Consider the following 18022-nt stretch of genomic DNA (forward strand, 5'->3'; position numbering starts at 1 on the left):
CGAAGTAAAATAAAGCAAATGAAAATTATATAAATAATATGTATTTACATAAGAAGTGAAGGTTAGCCATGTTTGCAATTTAGATATAAAAGATAATTGCATTGGTCACTGTAGTCATACTTTCATAGATGAGTGTAGAAACGTATCAGTTTGAAATTATTCATTAATAATATTCTGTTACAAATACGTACTTTTGTTCTATTCTTTTAAATCTTTATCACATGAGTAATGAAAAGTTGTAAATGAATTCAATACAAACCACACTCATGCAATGAGCATGAGATAGAAGTCCGATAATTGAACTACTGTAACACGTCCATGTTTTAAAGAACATTTAAAATCACAAAATGGAGCATGCATAACATTTATATTACTTTTCATTATTTTCTACCAAATTTTAATTCTATCCTATTGTTTCCACATAAGTTGGATATTTTGTATGCTCATATGCACATAACCACCAACAATGCAATGGAATTATAAATATTAATAGATTCTAAGCAAATGTAGAAGTCAGACTGTCAGAATAGACACATACGAGAAAATCAAACAGCAATGAAGGACTTTACATTAAGCAGGCACACATGAAATACAATGAAAATCTAGTTTCAAAGTAACATGAAAAATGCATATGCGATGTGAATTGCACGAAAGATGAATAGCGAAAAATTTCTTCTGAATCATATCATATAAAGGTTGTAATGTAATCCCAAAAAATTGTAATTTATCAACTTTGTAATGACTTTTTTTTTCAACTAAAACATTATACAAATTTGAGAAGCAAAAATATTATTTATGAGACAACACACTACTTTATCTTATTCTGTCTTACCTGACCACCTTCGCCCTCGACACTCTGCAAATCCCTCCACTCTTCAATTGTTTGGGCAAGGTCTATCTGGCATAGTGGCACTTTCACTTCACCTATCTGGTCGTGCTTTGAGAAACGATCAAAGTCAAAGATGGCAAAAACCAGTGTCTTGTTCATAGCATCAGCGTACGGAACATTCTAGAAAAAAGGAAGTCAATATTTTTCTTATTTATTTGCAATGATTTTCATGTTGGAATTAGTACAAATTTAATTACTCTTAAATATGCAATATGAGATTAAAGAAAAATCTACTGTACCTTCATTGCCCTATTTAGAATTTAATAACACAAAGGAATTGTTCCATCAAAAATGGACCTAGAAAATTATGCACAATTATAACAATTTTGCCTAATTCATCTTCAAAGGAACACGAATGTCATTCAGAAGTTTTGTATGCTTTATTTCTAAACTTGAAAATCAAAAAAGTTTGTTTTAAGTATAAGTTTTGTATATATTTGTTACACACCCCATCTAGATTAATTAGATACAGGGTGTCGCAGTTAAAAGTAGCCTGCTTCAATCAACAGTTACATGCCAAGGATCAAGAAAAGAAATAAAATGTGTGTACTGATGATCTTGAGTACTTACCACGGTTCACATTACAATGGACTATTCCATTTTATGGTGCAATATAGCTGTTATTTGCCTTATAGACAAATGTATTTGAGCCAAACTACTGTTAACTGGGGCACCCAGTATAATAGAAATAAAACACAAATGCAGACATGCAAGTCAAACAAAAACAGAAGTCTGACAACTTCAAATTTTCCGACAATTTATGAAAAAGTTGTTTACTAATGGTAAATCAGATAACATGAAAGAATACACCACTGCTGTTTAACTTTTTCTCTGCCAGAAATGAATTGAATCATGCAGCCTTTGATTACAAGGCAACAGTATTAGCCACTCAGTGCCGGATCTACAATCCGCAAAACCCCTAAGTGCGGGAGGCCCAGAGACAAGTAAGCTTTTAGCGGGCCCTCAGTCATTGACATAGTACAGGGTTCGCGTATGTAAAAAATAAACGTAGTTACTCAGGGGTACAGAAATGAATACAATATCTACAGGTAAAGTTAAAGTTTCCTATGCATATAGCACATATTTTTTATGTTGGCCATCTTGGAGGTGATATGTGATCAGCACCATGCTGCAGCTGCCTTTAGCCCCCCCCCCCTACCATTTGATTTGAGGCTGGGTGGACCCTAGAGCCGCTTTATGCAGGGACAAAGCCAGAAAAATTTCGACCTTAGATCACCCACCCCAGATTTCCCACGTGGCAGTCAGACTAGAATCAAATCTGGCTTGAATTTCACGAGAAATGCCGGGGTAAAGATTCCTTCAACCAATCTTTAATCAGGAAAAAGTTATGACTGTGTGATTGTAACAAATGTACCTATCATTTTCTAGTTGTGAGAAAACAGTGTACTATATATATCACATAACCAATCCCCTTCCCATTTAAAATTTTTGAGTTGGGTGGCAGGCCCGTAGCTAGAGGGGGGCAGGGGGGGCAAATGTCCCCCCTGAGACCCTGCCTTGCCCCCCCTATGAAAATATGGAACACATTCTTATCCGGAATTCTCACTATTCTTATATCCTATATTGCTCTAACAACACAACAAAGACACTCATTGATTTGGTTATTTATTAAGGAAGGTGTGTTGGATTCTGTACTGTCATAACAGAATTGGGGAAAAAAATCCCTTTCAAGATCCAGATTTCTGAGAATGATTTCCAGATTTTCAGTATCTAGAACAGTTGGGAAATTCTGAATGGTCTTGTATTATTAAGGGTGCGTAATGTGCTTGGATGTGTTTTCTTGGATTTCTATGAAGTTTGAAATGCTCATTTCATGATGATATATAATTGATTTAGGGACACTCACAAACAACACCCATCCCAGGCTGGGGTTTGCACAGCTACCCCTGTCATCGCAGTGCGTTGTGTGATATGGGTTACACCAGGTATCTTTTGGAGTGTAAATAGAAAAGTTTCTAGGAAGGTTTTGCAATACACCTTTCATTTTCAAAATCTTTGAAAATACTTTCCACCACTTCTTCATCCTTTAAAACCATTCGTCGAACCAACTCTTCCATATTTCCTCAAGGAAGTGGGTACACTCGTCATCCCACACCCTTAGAAACTTCTTTTCATTGGAAAACCTATTCCTTTTAGCCTGTTATCGACGTGAGGAAACAGTACAGAGTCGCATGGAGCGAGGTCTGAACCGTAGGGAGGATGCTCCAGCACATTCAGCCCCGTACTTGCCAAATAATCGATGCAAACTTTGGAGCGGTGCTCAGGAGCATTGTCATGGTGGTAAAACTAAGCATCTGCCTTTGAGCATGGACGAGTGTTTTTGATAACTTGAACTACTCTGGGCAGGCACTCCTCGGTGTACCACTTCGTGGTGATGGTCTTCTGTGTTAATAGCACCACGTGCTCTACAACTCTCCTTACAGTTACTGATCGAGATTCTTGCACAGACACGAGCGTGTTTTCATAATCGAAAACCCACCTTTTTTCTGAGGTAAAGCCAGGTTTCATCGCCTGGTAAGATGCTGTTGACGTAGCGAGATGTTGCATTTTCCTCAACACACTTCAACTTGTCACAACGTGTGACCTTCTGTTGCACCATATTGCAAAACTTTACTAGTACACTTTGTATTAATTTCAAAGCTTGTAAATTATTTCTCTTATTCAAACGCATCAAATATGATAAAGCAACATAGGTGAGTGTTATGATAAATGCATTTTATAAAGGAAAGGGTAAGTGTTGACTTACTGTTGGAATGCTATCATTTCCATAGTTTTCTATTGCTTTTAGAATTTTAAGCGGCAGTAAAAAAAAATGCCATTTGAAACCGTGAAGCTAATTGGGATTGAATACATTAAGAATAGCAGATGATGCCATTTTTCGATGGCTTGTATTGTAGCATCGAAACAAGAACTGGACAAGCAAATGTAAGAAAAGTTGTTCACCTTGATGTCCTCTACACACTGTGAAAATTGCCCTGCGTATATAGGTTCAAGAAAATGACACTGCGTTGCCAGAGGCTCCGGATTCGAATCCCGGTTTGGACATGGATGTGTGTGTTTGACCAAAAATGGTAAAACAGAAAATGTAGTAAGAAATGGCAACCTGAGAAAAAGTTAATAACAGGGCATACTACTGATTAGGGGTATTCCATTAAAAAATAAAAAAAAGTCGGTACAGCGTTTGAATGCCACGTGGGTGGCATTCAATTCCTGGGGTGGGTGATCTAAGATCGAAATTTTTCTGGTCTTGTCCCACATAAAACAGCTCCGGGGCCCATCCAGCCTCAAATAAATGGGTACCTGGGGGCAACCCTGGGGAGTAAAGGCTGCTGGAGCATGGTGCTGATCACATCGCCTTCAATTTGGCCGAGTGTGTGGGGATCTATCCCCACATCCCTAAATGTGTCTTCATGCACGGTGCTATATACAGGAAACTTTGCCTTTTTATAAACCTAATTTTTTGCCAAAACATTCTGTCAACTCTTCTGCTGTGGAGTGGATTTTCCTAATTTTACTCATCTTAAGCCATTCTGTAACTCACAGGAATCAGTATCAGTATAAAAAACTCTGATATTTGGGGTTTGTACACTTTGGTGGTGACAGGCACCCATGAGACCTTAACGCAGCAAGGAGTAAAGTGAAGGAGGCCCCTTATACACTGTATAGTTGATTTCATATTATAGTCATTAAGAAACATATTTTTCCTAATGTAAAGAGCATAAATTTCCCTGTATGCAACTTAATATGAAATGACACCGTAAGCCAAGAAGTCATTGATCAATCAAAGGGTTCCCATTTGTTTGTCGGGTGTCAAAAAAATGTGTTTTCAACAATAAAATAATACAATTCACACAATATTTTCCAAATTGGTTAATGTAACCAGTAAGCCAACATTTTCTGTAGTGATGTAAGAGTCTCCCCTTTGAAGCAAATAGGATCCGTGGTAGTCCTAAGAGACCCATGTTTTAATGTACAAAAAACGTAACAGACATTGTACGTTACAAATTTTTACAGTATTCATCAAAGTGTAGATAATATGTAACCATTATTATTAACTTTATTCGATTTTTATTGCTTAACACAACACATTGCTGTTATTGAATTCTTGTTCCTACGTACAAATCTTGCATACTGGAATCTAGAGGGAAACATTATGAAGCACGTCTTAATCGTCTATTAACATTATTGACCTGCAATCTAGTTGCCTCAGACTCGATTTTCGGTGGCAGCACATTTAAATTTAAAGTAGATACAGTCCGGATTAGCCTATTCGTCTTAAATTTTATTGATATTTAATGTTGTTCGATTTTTTTTGTTCGTTGGAGTTTCGCGATATCATCCCTTTCCGGTTAGTAATTGCTTTGTGTGTGTGGGGGGGGGGGCAACATGTCCTCCTGTGTACCTCACTATATCTGCCAATGTGACACAAAATTTGCCCCCTCAAGAATTGACTTTGCCCCCCCTACTAAGAATTCCTGGCTACGGGCCTGTTGGGTGGGTGTAGGTAGAAGGGGGGCCTTTGGTAATATTTTCCGGGGTTGGGGGGGGGGCAATGCTTGTAGATCCGGAACTGTAGCCACTATATGCTATCTGAGAGTCCCAAAAAATTTAGGTTCAGTAATGCCATGCAGTATATGATACCTCTGCTTTTTCTCAAAATGAAAACTTATTTGTTGTAATACCTTTCATTCGAAGTATAAATATATTTTAATGTAAAAGTTCATTTGGAAAAATGGGAAATTCAATAGTATGTATTGTAGAATTTTCTAACCTTTTTTGCTGCATAAAATGTAGTGCCAGTAAAACTCGATGCTTTCACAATCAACAACATCACTAAACTAAAAACTATGTGATAAAACAGTTTAAGAATATAGTCCTATCAGTATCTGGGTTGTAAGGGGTGACCTTTTCGGAAAACACTCAAGCACAGTAGCGGCGATTGGGTTCCAAAACTGGGGGGGCAAGGTGGCAAAACTGGGGGGGGGTAGACAGTATATTTCCCTTTGTATATAAGATTTAGCATAGTGTGGGGGCAAAATTGGCGAAAAGTGAGTGCCACTACTCAAGCATCAAGGTTCTGGTGCCTAAACTCACAACCAGCATTCGAAGTAGCCATAGGGGTGTTTGATGAAGGCTTGGAGCTAGCTGGAGAGATGCTTTGCTAGCTAGGGTCTACTATCCCTGCATTCACCCCTTCACTTCAAATATTGTCCACAGTTAGTATAATCAATCCTCTGCGGTCCTGTGTTCTGTCCTGTTCATATATGTTGGTGACTGTCCTTTCATTAACTTGATTTACTCAGTACATATTTCCATCATTTTGATTGGCTAAAAGTAGCAGAAAATTAGTAATGCCAGAATGTTATTACAGGGTGCAGAGTAGCAGATGGGTGTACATATAGATTATTTTGAAGAGTATATCTATGTATAAGACAACTATGTGTTTGTACTGAGTATTGAGTTTGGTGCAACTAAATAAACACACGAGAAGAAAACTATTAATTATTGCATCATTTTGAAGTGTAATTGCAAAATGTTCATTGAAATTATGTATTTTACATATTGATATTTTCTAAGAGGAGGAGGACGACGACTGTTTCAGGGGTGCAACAGAAAGCAATAGCAAAGAGCAAAGTTCCAAATACCTGCCATTAGCTGGATCAACACTCAAAAACAAGTTTCCACTTGGAATTAAAACCACATCCGTTTGTACTGAAAAGGACACTAACTAATGGCCAGAAGATGATCACTACAACAATATATTTGCACAATATTATTTAATCATACCTCAATAATGCACAAGCGATATCACAATCTATGAAGAACTGGAACATTGTATTATTCCTGCACACAACAAAGTCCTACCTTGAACACAAATGTTTCATTGAAGACGGGATTTAAAGTTTTCCGATGGACCTTTGTCTCAAATTTCTTCTTCTTGTCTGGAAGGAGATAAACTTTCACGTAGGGATCAGACGTACCACCCATATCCAGAGCTGGTAGGTCTTCAGCTTGTATTACAGTCACAGCCAAGCTGTTTTGACTAAAGTCATATTCCAGCTGAAAATAAAGAAAGTAGAGGAATTTCAGAAAAATTATCTAGGATAATAATATTCTTGATTTTTCTTTGAGGTTTATATGTTGTTTTCCACTATTTTTTTCTATCTCCCAATTTAAAAAATAAGAATTATACATGGACCTTTATTCAATTCAGGAATATATACATATTGTTCAAAATATGGCTGTAAACATAAATATAGATAAAAGATAGAAAACTTTAGCAGTGTTTGGAAAGTTACATTTTTAAAATAGAGTGGGACCTCGGTTTTACATTTTTCAGGGGACCAAGTTGGAAAACACTTAAAATACAGGATAATGTAAAAGTTAGAAAACATTTAAAACATTTTGCTCTATTGGGACCTTGAAGCTTGAATGTATAATGCAGGAAAATCTAAAATACAGATTGAGTTAGAGTTTAATAAATAAATATATGAAGACTTACATGTGTTTTATTTATGTTTCTGGTACATAATACAGGTTATAAGTCTTCATATATTTATATCATTCAATGAATAAATGATAGAACAGGAGTCAGCTTTGCTTGAATGATTTTAATTTTTAAAGAAATGTTCACATGTCAGCTACAGTACTTTGTATGTGGTGACATGAGTTCCACTTGCATCTGTTTCTTTCTCATCCAATCCAAGCTAAACAAGATCAATTCCCTCGACAATGTCTTCTTTCTAGCTTGACTACCACATTCCAAACTGGAGTTTTCTCGTGCAATTGAAATAAAGCATGGATGTTTTAAATTTAACATACAATGAAGTCTAGCCTCCTTTCCTTAGACAATTACACAAACATCCCTTCACCTTAGCATCCATAGAAGACATGTATTTAAACAGAGTTGTCAAATTTAGCTTGTCCCACATTACATATTTTTAAATTAACAATTAAAGAGTAATTGTTGAGAACATTACTTCTATTGCAAAAAGTAACTCTGTTACAGTTACAGATACTTTCAAAAGTAACTAGTTACAGATACTTTCAAAAGTAACTAGTTACAGTTTTAATTCCTACAATGTAACTGTTCCTTGTGACCATAATATTTTTGCTCGAAAATGGAACATCCGAAGAGGTTATTGTAACCCCCTCTTTAAAAATCGGTTAGCCCTAATTACATTAATGTCATTATTATTAATATTATTTATTAAAGTACGGATCACATGAATGATACATCATAAACATGAATGAAATAAAAAGGTAATAATTATTATAATCTCGATATGGCTTACATAGTGTTTCTGCTCTCTTCCGATTAACCTTTGATGTTAGTCCTACTCTGAAGTATAACAGAACAACCATTCTTCTTTAAAACAGCATCATTCTTCACCAACCGTTCATAAAACTCCCCGAAAAACTTACCCCACATACCTGACATGGAACGCAAGATTTGTATTTTGAGTTTGCATCAAGACAGAGGACTTTGATTTATTTTTACATGTCCATATTGAAACTACATGTATGCTTCTTGGCCATGCTTATTCACTGCTCTACAAATAACGGAACACACACAAAACAATACAACCCACGACACAAGCTAAAAGTACTGTCTGCTAGAATGTTCTCGACGACAATGAAACATTTTGATTGTTATGAAGGGTTTGAAATGCAGTTCAGTTGCTTTACCAATACACCAGTTTAAAAATTGCATAAACTCTTCATTCTTAAAGAAAGAAAAAAACATTTTTCAAATGTAGACTTGATTTTCAAGTTGACTCCTACACTTTTATAAAATGGGACAAATGGCGTTTCTGAAATAACATAAACGGGATGACTGGGACATGCCTCTGAAACGGGACGTATAAAATATTGCAATTTTGTTGTGTGGGTCACGAAATGGGAACTCACCTGACACAGCTGAATTGATTTCCTGTGCTAAGAATACATTGGAAAGAACAGTTAAAGGAATTAAAATTATAATAACAAAATATTAAAGAAACTGATATGAATTTTTTGTCGAACTCAACTCAGCTGGAAATGTCTATTGGTTCCAATTGAAATTTCAATTGGATTGAATTGGTTTCAATTGGATGCCCAATAAAGATATTCGAATGAACTGGTTTCAATCGGAATCTCAACTGAGACTAATTGGTGAATTGTATCCAATTGTAAGTTGTAGATTCAATTTTAATGTTCTTACAATTCATAAAAAAATTGCCAACTCTCTCTCCAAATGTCATATAAACTTTCAGATGTTCCTTGAAGAACTTGATTTTCTTATTAACCTCCTTAATGTCTGTAACCAGGTGACTGTAATTGGTTTCGCCTTTGAAAAAGAAGCCATGCTAGAGTATGCAAATTGTATGTTTATATCTATAAAATTAACAACAAAATGAGTGAATTTCACACAAAATTTCAAGTTGTTTACAGATATGTCAGATCAGTAAGGTTATCCACAATTTTTCTGATAAACTGATACATCAATATGCTTAAATTGGCCATTACCAATAGAGTACCAATTAATCTATTTTCTTCTAGTTAATATGAGGAATGATGATGATTTACACCGTCTTCCTCACAAAAAATAAAACACAACAATTTGCAAATATACATTTTTCTTGTTTACATATGAATTCATTATGGATAATCCTCAAAGGCAAAAATTTTTATTTTACACACTGGCACCAAGTAAGTATTGTGCAGATTATAGTAGCAAATAAAGAACTAACCTTAAATTGTAGCTTCCCTAGTTTTACTTCACTTTGTTTGCTTTCAGCCTCATCTGCTTGGTCATCCTGGTTTTCAGTCAATTCTTCCATATCTGGTTGAACCTAGTAACAATTAAAAACAGAATTAATCCACACAAAATACTGGATGCACAGAAAAGTACATAATATGATTTGTCTTTCTGGTAACAGCATGTCTGCTTCACAGTCAAGACAAAAAATCAAGATTTCCTCAAGAAATTTTCAAACTTCAAGACTAAAATTTCAGTGTGTCCAAAATTTTCCTTAGGCCAGGAAACTCCCCCCACCAATAAGTGAAAAGAACCTGTTTCCAACAAGTACTGTAGTCCAAAACTTTTCAGAGGGTATATGCTACATTTTGTGAAACGTTAAGGAGAGACCATGTTTCCATTAACTTTGCATGATATTTTCATTAAATATATTCATAAAATCATTAAATACCTACAGAAAATCCATTGATAGTAGAATATTGTTGATGACGATAGTGATGCCCATAATTGACACAAATGAAGCATATTTAAACAGAGAAGACATTTTGTTCCTGATCAAGTGAAACCAGAAGTCTTTGACAGTAATGATCTCACTGGAGTAAATGCCAAATTACATGAATAAATGAAATGAAAGTAGGTATGTGCATTGTAGCAGAATGTATACTGTAATGGGTAAGGTTAACCAGAGGGTATACAGCATATAGCACCATATACCCTCGACTACAGCCCTGTTTCCAACCATTTATCAAATTCATTACTTTCAAAATATCAAAATTCTTAAAGCTCTTTGTTTCATGTTCTGTAAGAACCACATTCTTCACAAAACAACACAAATTTCATGTGTTGTTGTTTTATGTAAGGGGCCTGACTAAGTCATAAGGAAAGGATGGAGAACAGTGAACCACCGGAAGGAAATCACTTAAGGAGTATTAGACAAATGGAACAAGTATAACGGGGTTAGTAGTGTTTAGTGGCTTTAAGTTTTTAGTGTTTTTTTTTTGTTTTGTTAAGCACAACACCTTTTGTTCTATTTAGGTTACATGCTATGCCATATTTGATTATAATATCATCATCCTTTGCCATTTCCTGCCTCTGGCTAGGTCAGCATACAAGTCAAAGCTCTCTATTTTCTTTTGGCCTTCCACCACTTCTCTCTTTACATGCTGCTCAAAACTTCTCCTCTCACTCTCCACTATCTGATCTTTCAACCGAAATCTTGGTCTCCTCTTTGGCCTTATTCCCACTCCTTGTGCATTGTAAGCTCTTATTGGCAGTCTTTCTGCACTCATTCTCTTCATGTGCCCAAACCATCTCATCTGTGCTTGATCTATTCTGTTCTGAAGCTTCACCACCCCCACTGTTTTTCGGATCTCCTTATTCCTTATTCTATCCCTTCTAGTCTTCCCCAATATACTCCTTAAGGATTTAATCTCCACTGTCTCTCTTTGTCATTGTCCAAGTTTCTGCTCCATTCATAATTATTGGTACATAGTATGTGTTACTTTCTTGCATTTCATAGGGACATCCCTGTTCCATATTAATCTTCGAACGTTTCAATAGAGTCAACCACCCATTTGTCCTCTTCTGTTTACCTCCTAATATATTCTTCCATTTCCACTCTATTCTCCCGATCCCGCCCCAAGTAGACTTCTTCTTGTTCCTTGAAATGAAAAATCCACTGTGGAGTCGGCGATTCGACAATACAAAATGTCATGCAAGAGGAGGAACACTGGTTTTTGATGCAATGTGAGAGCTTCTACAAGGTCAAGAAACGCTAAACCTGCATGGTGACCATGTAGAGAAGTCTTAAGGACCACAACTTCAAATAAAGTTTCTGTTTCACTTAGTTCATGGTGATAATTAAAAATTTACGATACTACCTTGTATTGGTCTAAAATTAAAATAATGGGGATTCTTGTTTAGATTATAGAAATGGAGTGTCATACATGCTTAAAACTATCTTGCACCCATGATCTATTGCAGACATATCTTCTGTGTCAAGAAGAAAATCTTCCAACATCTCACCACTTTAAACATGTCATAGAGATGACCTTCTTGCCATAATCAAAATAAACACTTGTACTTGAGGAATGTAATCTCAATTAGCCTATCTTAGATAAGAGCTGAGGCTGTAAAGATGCATGCAACACAGAAGATAATACTAGCTGTGTTCATGTGTTACAACAAGGTTGATCTGCAATAATACAGTTTCCGGGGCATACTATGTGGAAGAGAGATTGACATTTTCATGCTTTCTGAAAAATGCATCCCTCGCACCCTGAATACAACCTTACTGACCACTATGGGCCTAACAGTATGAGTTCTTTATAATACAATACCTTTTCTTTGTATCCTTGTCCTAGAAGTTGTATAGACTTTATATCTATGCCCTTTTTGTCCTTTTTGTCTTTTCCTCCTCTTCGTTTTGCACAGCATCTTTTTATGCAGCAGAAACAGACTAGAAGGAAGATCAGACAGACACCTGCAGGAAAAATGAAATAGAGTTGTAATAAGTATAACATTTTTAAGGGCTTAAAATTAAAAAAATTTGGATTAATTTACTCTGCTCAAATATTTTGAAGAGAAAATGTATGAATGGGAACCACATAATGAAAAAATAAATTCTCAAAGAATTCTAAACCACTATGCAGTACTAGTAACGGAACAGATTAATTTATACTCTCTCAGTATCAGTCAATATAGGCATATTAGTTTATAGATAAAATTACTAATAATTCTTACCATTTTGCTTTTATTTTTATGGATGGAAACATGTAATTCATATGCAACTAGTTTTGTAAAGTAAATGCGTAAATACAGTTCCTTTTCCAGAGCAACAGCCATTGCTTCTTCTGGTAGCATACAATAAGATGTTCTTCATGGAACATTTGTAATTTTATAACAAGTCAGTAGAATATTGATATTGGTAAATGTTATATTGGTTGTTTATCAGCATAACAAAGATTTCATCCCTTGTATGTACTATTTCATATGTTTCTACACTCACCTATCACTAAGTATTTATAATTTGCTATCCAAACTCATGCTCAATGGAAAAGAGACATGAATTTTATGTTAAGGAGAAATTAGAATGTCTGAAGTTCTCTCATATTTTGTGTAATAACTCGTGGCAGCTTGTGAGGGCCAGTGCCTACCTACTGACTGCCAGCCTCACTCCTACCAGGGGTGGAAAATCATGCAACCAGTTACGGGGTGACGTTTGGTCAGCATGATAACCCCTCAGTCATTGTTGTAGGTTTTTTATGACCAGGTTATACTACTCATCTGTAGCTCCCCAATTTCCTCACAGATGGTGGGTGGCCACCAGTCGCATACACAGGCCAAAATCTCAAGAAGAGTAGTTACACTTCCCCACAGGAGACTCGAACCATTGCCGGATTCCAAAGTGGTGGGAGACCATATTTGGTACAGAAGAGAAATTTTCAGGTTTTCTCACTGCTGGTGAAATTTTTGCATTTAAGAATAAATTGTTTTTTTTTTTTTTTATCACAATGTTAAACCGTCCCTGAAAACCCCGATAAGAATTAGACAAATCTGTGCTATGACAGTTTGTCATGCAATCCAAAAAAGAATATCTGACACAATTTTTCTCCAAAACATTTTATCTTCCTGAACAACAACAGAAATATTTATCATCAGATCATATATCTTACCCACAATAATGGCAATGACTCCCCATGTTGGTATTCCTATTTTTTGAGCCACTTCCTCAGCTATCTCCAGTGCTTTTCCACCTTTGTCCTCCACAGAACTCTTCACAGGGCCTTCTTGTTGCGGGGGTTCAGACCCCAGCACTAAATCCCCTGTAATATGAAGAACATAATTATGTATTACAAATATATTATAATATAGGAATTGTGTATTTCATGTAGGTGCACTTTGACAATATTGCAGGGAAGATTCAGAATACTGCCACAAAATAGTCATGAATTAGTTGGTTTCAGACGTATAACTAACACTATTAGTCAAGAAAATCTTTGCGAACTGTGCTGGATTTTTCCTGAGTAAAGTTGAGATGTGAGAGTGTCCAGATTTTATATTTTGGTAGCACACTTTCAGGCTTGTTGTTCTTTTCCGTTTCAAGAATCACTGTTGATGCATATAATTAGGGTAATAACATTTTATGCAATACTTGTGTTTATCCAAGAGAGGTACATTACTTCTAACTAGTGTTGATTTGTCAAAAACTTTTGATAACTGAGAGTCAACAATGCAATGGTGTATTCTCCCATGTTATCTGATTTGCCCCCAGTAAACCAACTTTTTGCATGCACCCAGTCGAGTTACATTATTTATGACCACCAGCTAATATACAGATTAACTGCTGTGTGCAGCACGGACAGCAGCTAGATGAGCTGGGAGTGACTCAAGAAGGTTCGAGTACGTTGTCACAGGTATTTGGAACCATGCTGCCTGCAGTGTATCCCAAAGCTGCTGGAGGGTGTGTGGTGGAGGATGGATAGAGTGAACACGATGATCGAGGTGGTCCCACAGGGGCTCTATTGGGTTCAAACCTGGAGAACTAGGGGACCAGGTAAGTAATTGGAAGTATTGGTTGGGCTCTTCAAACCACCGTCAGACATTTCTACCCATGTGACATGTTGCATTGTCTTGCTGAAAGATCCCATCCGCTCCAGGGAAGACAATCAGCATATATGGGTGTACATGATCTGCAAGGAAGGATCCGTAACCAAATCGGTTGAGAATGCCTTCCACATGGATGAGTCGTAACAGAGAATGCTGGAAAACATTCCTCAGACCATATCACTGCGGCCTCCAGCTTGTGTTCTTCCAGCAATGGTTACAGTGTGTTTGTTCCCAGCTGTTCCTCGTCTGACATGCCAACGTCCATCTGTTCGATGAAGCAGAAAATTGTACTCTTCGGAGAAGACAACCCTTTGAGCCATCCTTTTTCTTTTGAGCGCATTTGCAACAGGGTTTGCTGAATTGTCATTTTAGACAAACGTCTGGTAGCCTCCTGGTTCATTTTTGACGGTGAGCTGCTCCACTGTAGCGTGGCTGTCTACCCTATGAAACCTCTGGAGCCGATGTTCACCTCTCAAATCAATAGCATGTGGTGCTCCGCAGTTTCCATGTCTGTTATTCACGATGGTGCTATTTGTCCACTCACGATACACTTTCACCACAGCAGCATGCGAACAGTTCACAAACTACGATGTTTCAGAAATACTGTCACCCTTGGCCTGAAAGGCGATAATCATTCCCTTTTGCAACTCGTATACATTTTTGCCCATAACAGCAGCAAGTGATGTGTGTGCAGTAGACCTATCAAACACCTTATATAATCACCACACTAGCTCATGCCCCATGGCATTCTTCATGGGCTAACCACTGTCCTACGTCAAATGTAGGAGGTGGTCATAATAATGTGACTCGACAGTGTATATTGAAATTACCGAAAAATTCGAAGTTGGACTTCTGTTTTTGTTTTACTTGCATGCCTCCTGCATTGATGTTTTATTTCTATTATATCTAATTAATATATAATAAATATATACAATAAATAAGAATTGTTGCAGTAAACTAGATTCAATTTTCAGAACATGCCACTGACACACTAACCCTTTTACAGAATTGAACTATGTTTGTCCATAAGAACCTTTTCTGACCATAATTTATCAGATCGGATATGTGAGGGAAGGAATGCTAAACTAAATTTGCTAAATGATAGATAATTTGAACTACTTATTTTTACTTACGATACCCCATAAACTGGCAACAAAAACTACATCCTCTTCAAAAATATATATTTTATTGTGGCATTTGAAACTTTTTTCAATAGAGAGGAGTATACTGTGGAGAAGTATCTTAATTTAAAGCTTAATGATTGATAAAAAAGTCTCGATATCATGCCTAGAAAATAGGATAGCCACATGTGTAACTAGAAATAAATGAGTATAACAGAATTAGCAAAATTTTAATAGTTCATTTTAAATGCAATGCAGTATGTTGTATTGTTTGCCTGAGGGGAAAACATAAGAATTATGTCATAAGCTACATTATGTTGTATTAATATCAAATCTCTTGCACTTTATTCTATATATCATACACCAAAAACTGCTTCTCTACCAGTGTAAAATATCTTGATTCTTATAATTTAAAAAATACATTTTTTAAAATAACTTTTGTATTCAGACTGCTCAGAATTTTGATTGTGTTTCCATTAATATATGATATGTATTCGAAATCAGTTAACTATTGTAATTTGAAAAATTATTGGTGCATGAACATAATCAGATTCTTTTTACACTTGTGAATGCATCTAGATAGATACCAGTTAAGTGGCTACTACAAAACAAAGACATGATTTTGTAAGAGAGAAGGGGAAGAGGGATGGATATGTCTGAGATTCTTAAAGCCTAAAAGGGCTTCCTAAATGCTGTAGTGGTAATGCTGTCATTTTGTAATTGATGGATCCTAGGTTTGATTCCCAGTGGAGTCATAAACTAACAGTGAATGATATTAAAACAGTAAGTATAGAAAAGATTAAGACATTGGACTAATATATACTTGTATAACTTTAGTTATACAACTAACTGTTTTTAATAGTCCATTACATTAATTACGTGGAATCAAAATCATGCATATACTTTACCTGACTTGGTTACATATCCGTCTAAATCATTTTTTGTTTCATTTATTTTGAGGTTTGCAAGCTTTGGTCCCCCTGTTTCTTCTGTGTCTCTCTTGAAAATGGCTGGTGCCATGGTCCTGAAATGAAATAATAATGTAGTTAATTTTCTATAGTACTGTTTCTTATTCACTATAAACATATCATGTAAATACACATTGTCCCATTCAAGATTTCTATTTTATTTATTTATTTATTTTGTTATTGGGAAATTAATATGCCTGGAGTATTTCTTAAAAAATGAATTAGTATTCACTGAAAAAATCAGTACACTTTGAATTGTGTTTCTTTTTTTTGCTGGCTTATCCTTTTGGCTTTGACCGAATAATGTGGGGTCCCTACATAGCAGATGTTGTACAAGTGATTATTGCACTTCAGAATAAGTAGATACTTTGCACACTTGTAAGGTTACATGAAAAAAGAGTGTTTTCAGAAAAGGACTTCATCCAAATTACTGTACAGGCAGATATGACAAGCATTTTTTTAAAATGGTAGATACATGGAGTTAAATCCTATGTATATCTGTGAAAAACCACAAGTGGTCTGCCTGCTCTAATTTTCTTTCTTCCACTGAACTTACTTCTGTTTTAGAAAATATATTATTTTCATGAAATTTTGATTGTGTGCTGTTAGAATTTTAATCTATAGCTACAATTTTCTTCTTATTAAAAAATCCCACCTGATTCTACTCACTGACTCACCCGAAGTGAGAGATTATCCTACCAGTTACAGGGTGATGTGTGGTCAGCACAACGAACCCAAAGTCGTTGTTGCAGGTTTTCATACCCGGGTTACGCTACTCATTCGTAGCTCACCAATTTACTCACGATGGTGGGTTGCCACTGGTCTCATACACCGGCCGAAATCTCAGGAGAAAAGTTGTTACGCTTCCCCCAGGAGACTCGAATCTGCACACATCCTGTAGTCGGGAGCCCAAAGCATGACGCCTTAGACCGCACGACCATGTGCGGGACAATGGCATTAACAGTAATGTTTATTTAAGCTTGGTTATGAACTATGGTCAACGATCAAAATAACTTATGAAGTGAATTTCAATATATTCAATAAGTCAAATCCCCTGTGGCAGAATGATTAGCACAGCGCGCTACGACTCCAGAAGTCCCAGGTTTGGTTTGTATCCTGGCCTGTGTATGGGTGTCCTTTGTGAGCATTCCTTCATCAACTTCACTCATCTTCATTTTCACAATTAGCCAAAAATGAAATGATGAAATTAATGAAGGGACACTCACAAAGAAAACCCATGCCCAGACCAGAAATCGAACCCGGGACCTCTGCCGTCATAGCGCGATGTGTTAACCACTCGACCACGGAGGTCGTCATATTGTTTCTCTGACATTTTTATTATTTTTTTCATTATTATTATTATTTTATGCTAGTTATTAATTCATATTGTACGTTTTCTTTACTCCCAAGTGTCTCTCTTACTGTAAACCGTGGCTCGACAGCCCTTGAGGACTTATGCCTATCTCCCAACTGCCAGTCTCCCTCCCACAAACCTACCTAGAGGTGTTGAAATCTTCAACCGGTAAGGGGGTGACGTGGGATCAGCACGTCGAACCCTCAGAGATTTCCAAGACTGGGTTACGCTACTCACTCGAAGCTCCCCCATTTCCTCATGATAGTGAGTGGCCACCGGTCCTATACACAGGCCGAGAACCCAGAGACTGAACACCAGGCG

The 18022-nt window shown here is 36.4% G+C and overlaps 1 protein-coding gene across 8 annotated transcripts in view; it reads right to left on the reverse strand.

The window, feature by feature from the left end:
• Positions 1-18022, reverse strand: part of LOC145987783 (synaptotagmin 1-like) — a 321930-nt gene that overhangs the window by 32675 nt on the left and 271233 nt on the right. For all 8 annotated transcript variants that reach the window (XM_083122473.1, XM_083122478.1, XM_083122474.1 and 5 more), the window contains 6 exons: positions 16288-16403; positions 13325-13474; positions 11990-12132; positions 9643-9744; positions 6776-6970; positions 833-1009 (listed from right to left, as the gene is read on the reverse strand). In XM_083122473.1, coding sequence (XP_082978599.1) covers positions 833-1009; positions 6776-6970; positions 9643-9744; positions 11990-12132; positions 13325-13474; positions 16288-16399 — 879 coding nt within the window. In that variant the 5' untranslated portion in view covers positions 16400-16403. The remainder of the gene's footprint in view (positions 1-832; positions 1010-6775; positions 6971-9642; positions 9745-11989; positions 12133-13324; positions 13475-16287; positions 16404-18022) is intronic.

This window comes from Lepisma saccharinum, chromosome 5 (assembly GCF_977018435.1).
Source record: "Lepisma saccharinum chromosome 5, izLepSacc3.1, whole genome shotgun sequence".
Classification (NCBI taxonomy): domain Eukaryota; kingdom Metazoa; phylum Arthropoda; class Insecta; order Zygentoma; family Lepismatidae; genus Lepisma; species Lepisma saccharinum.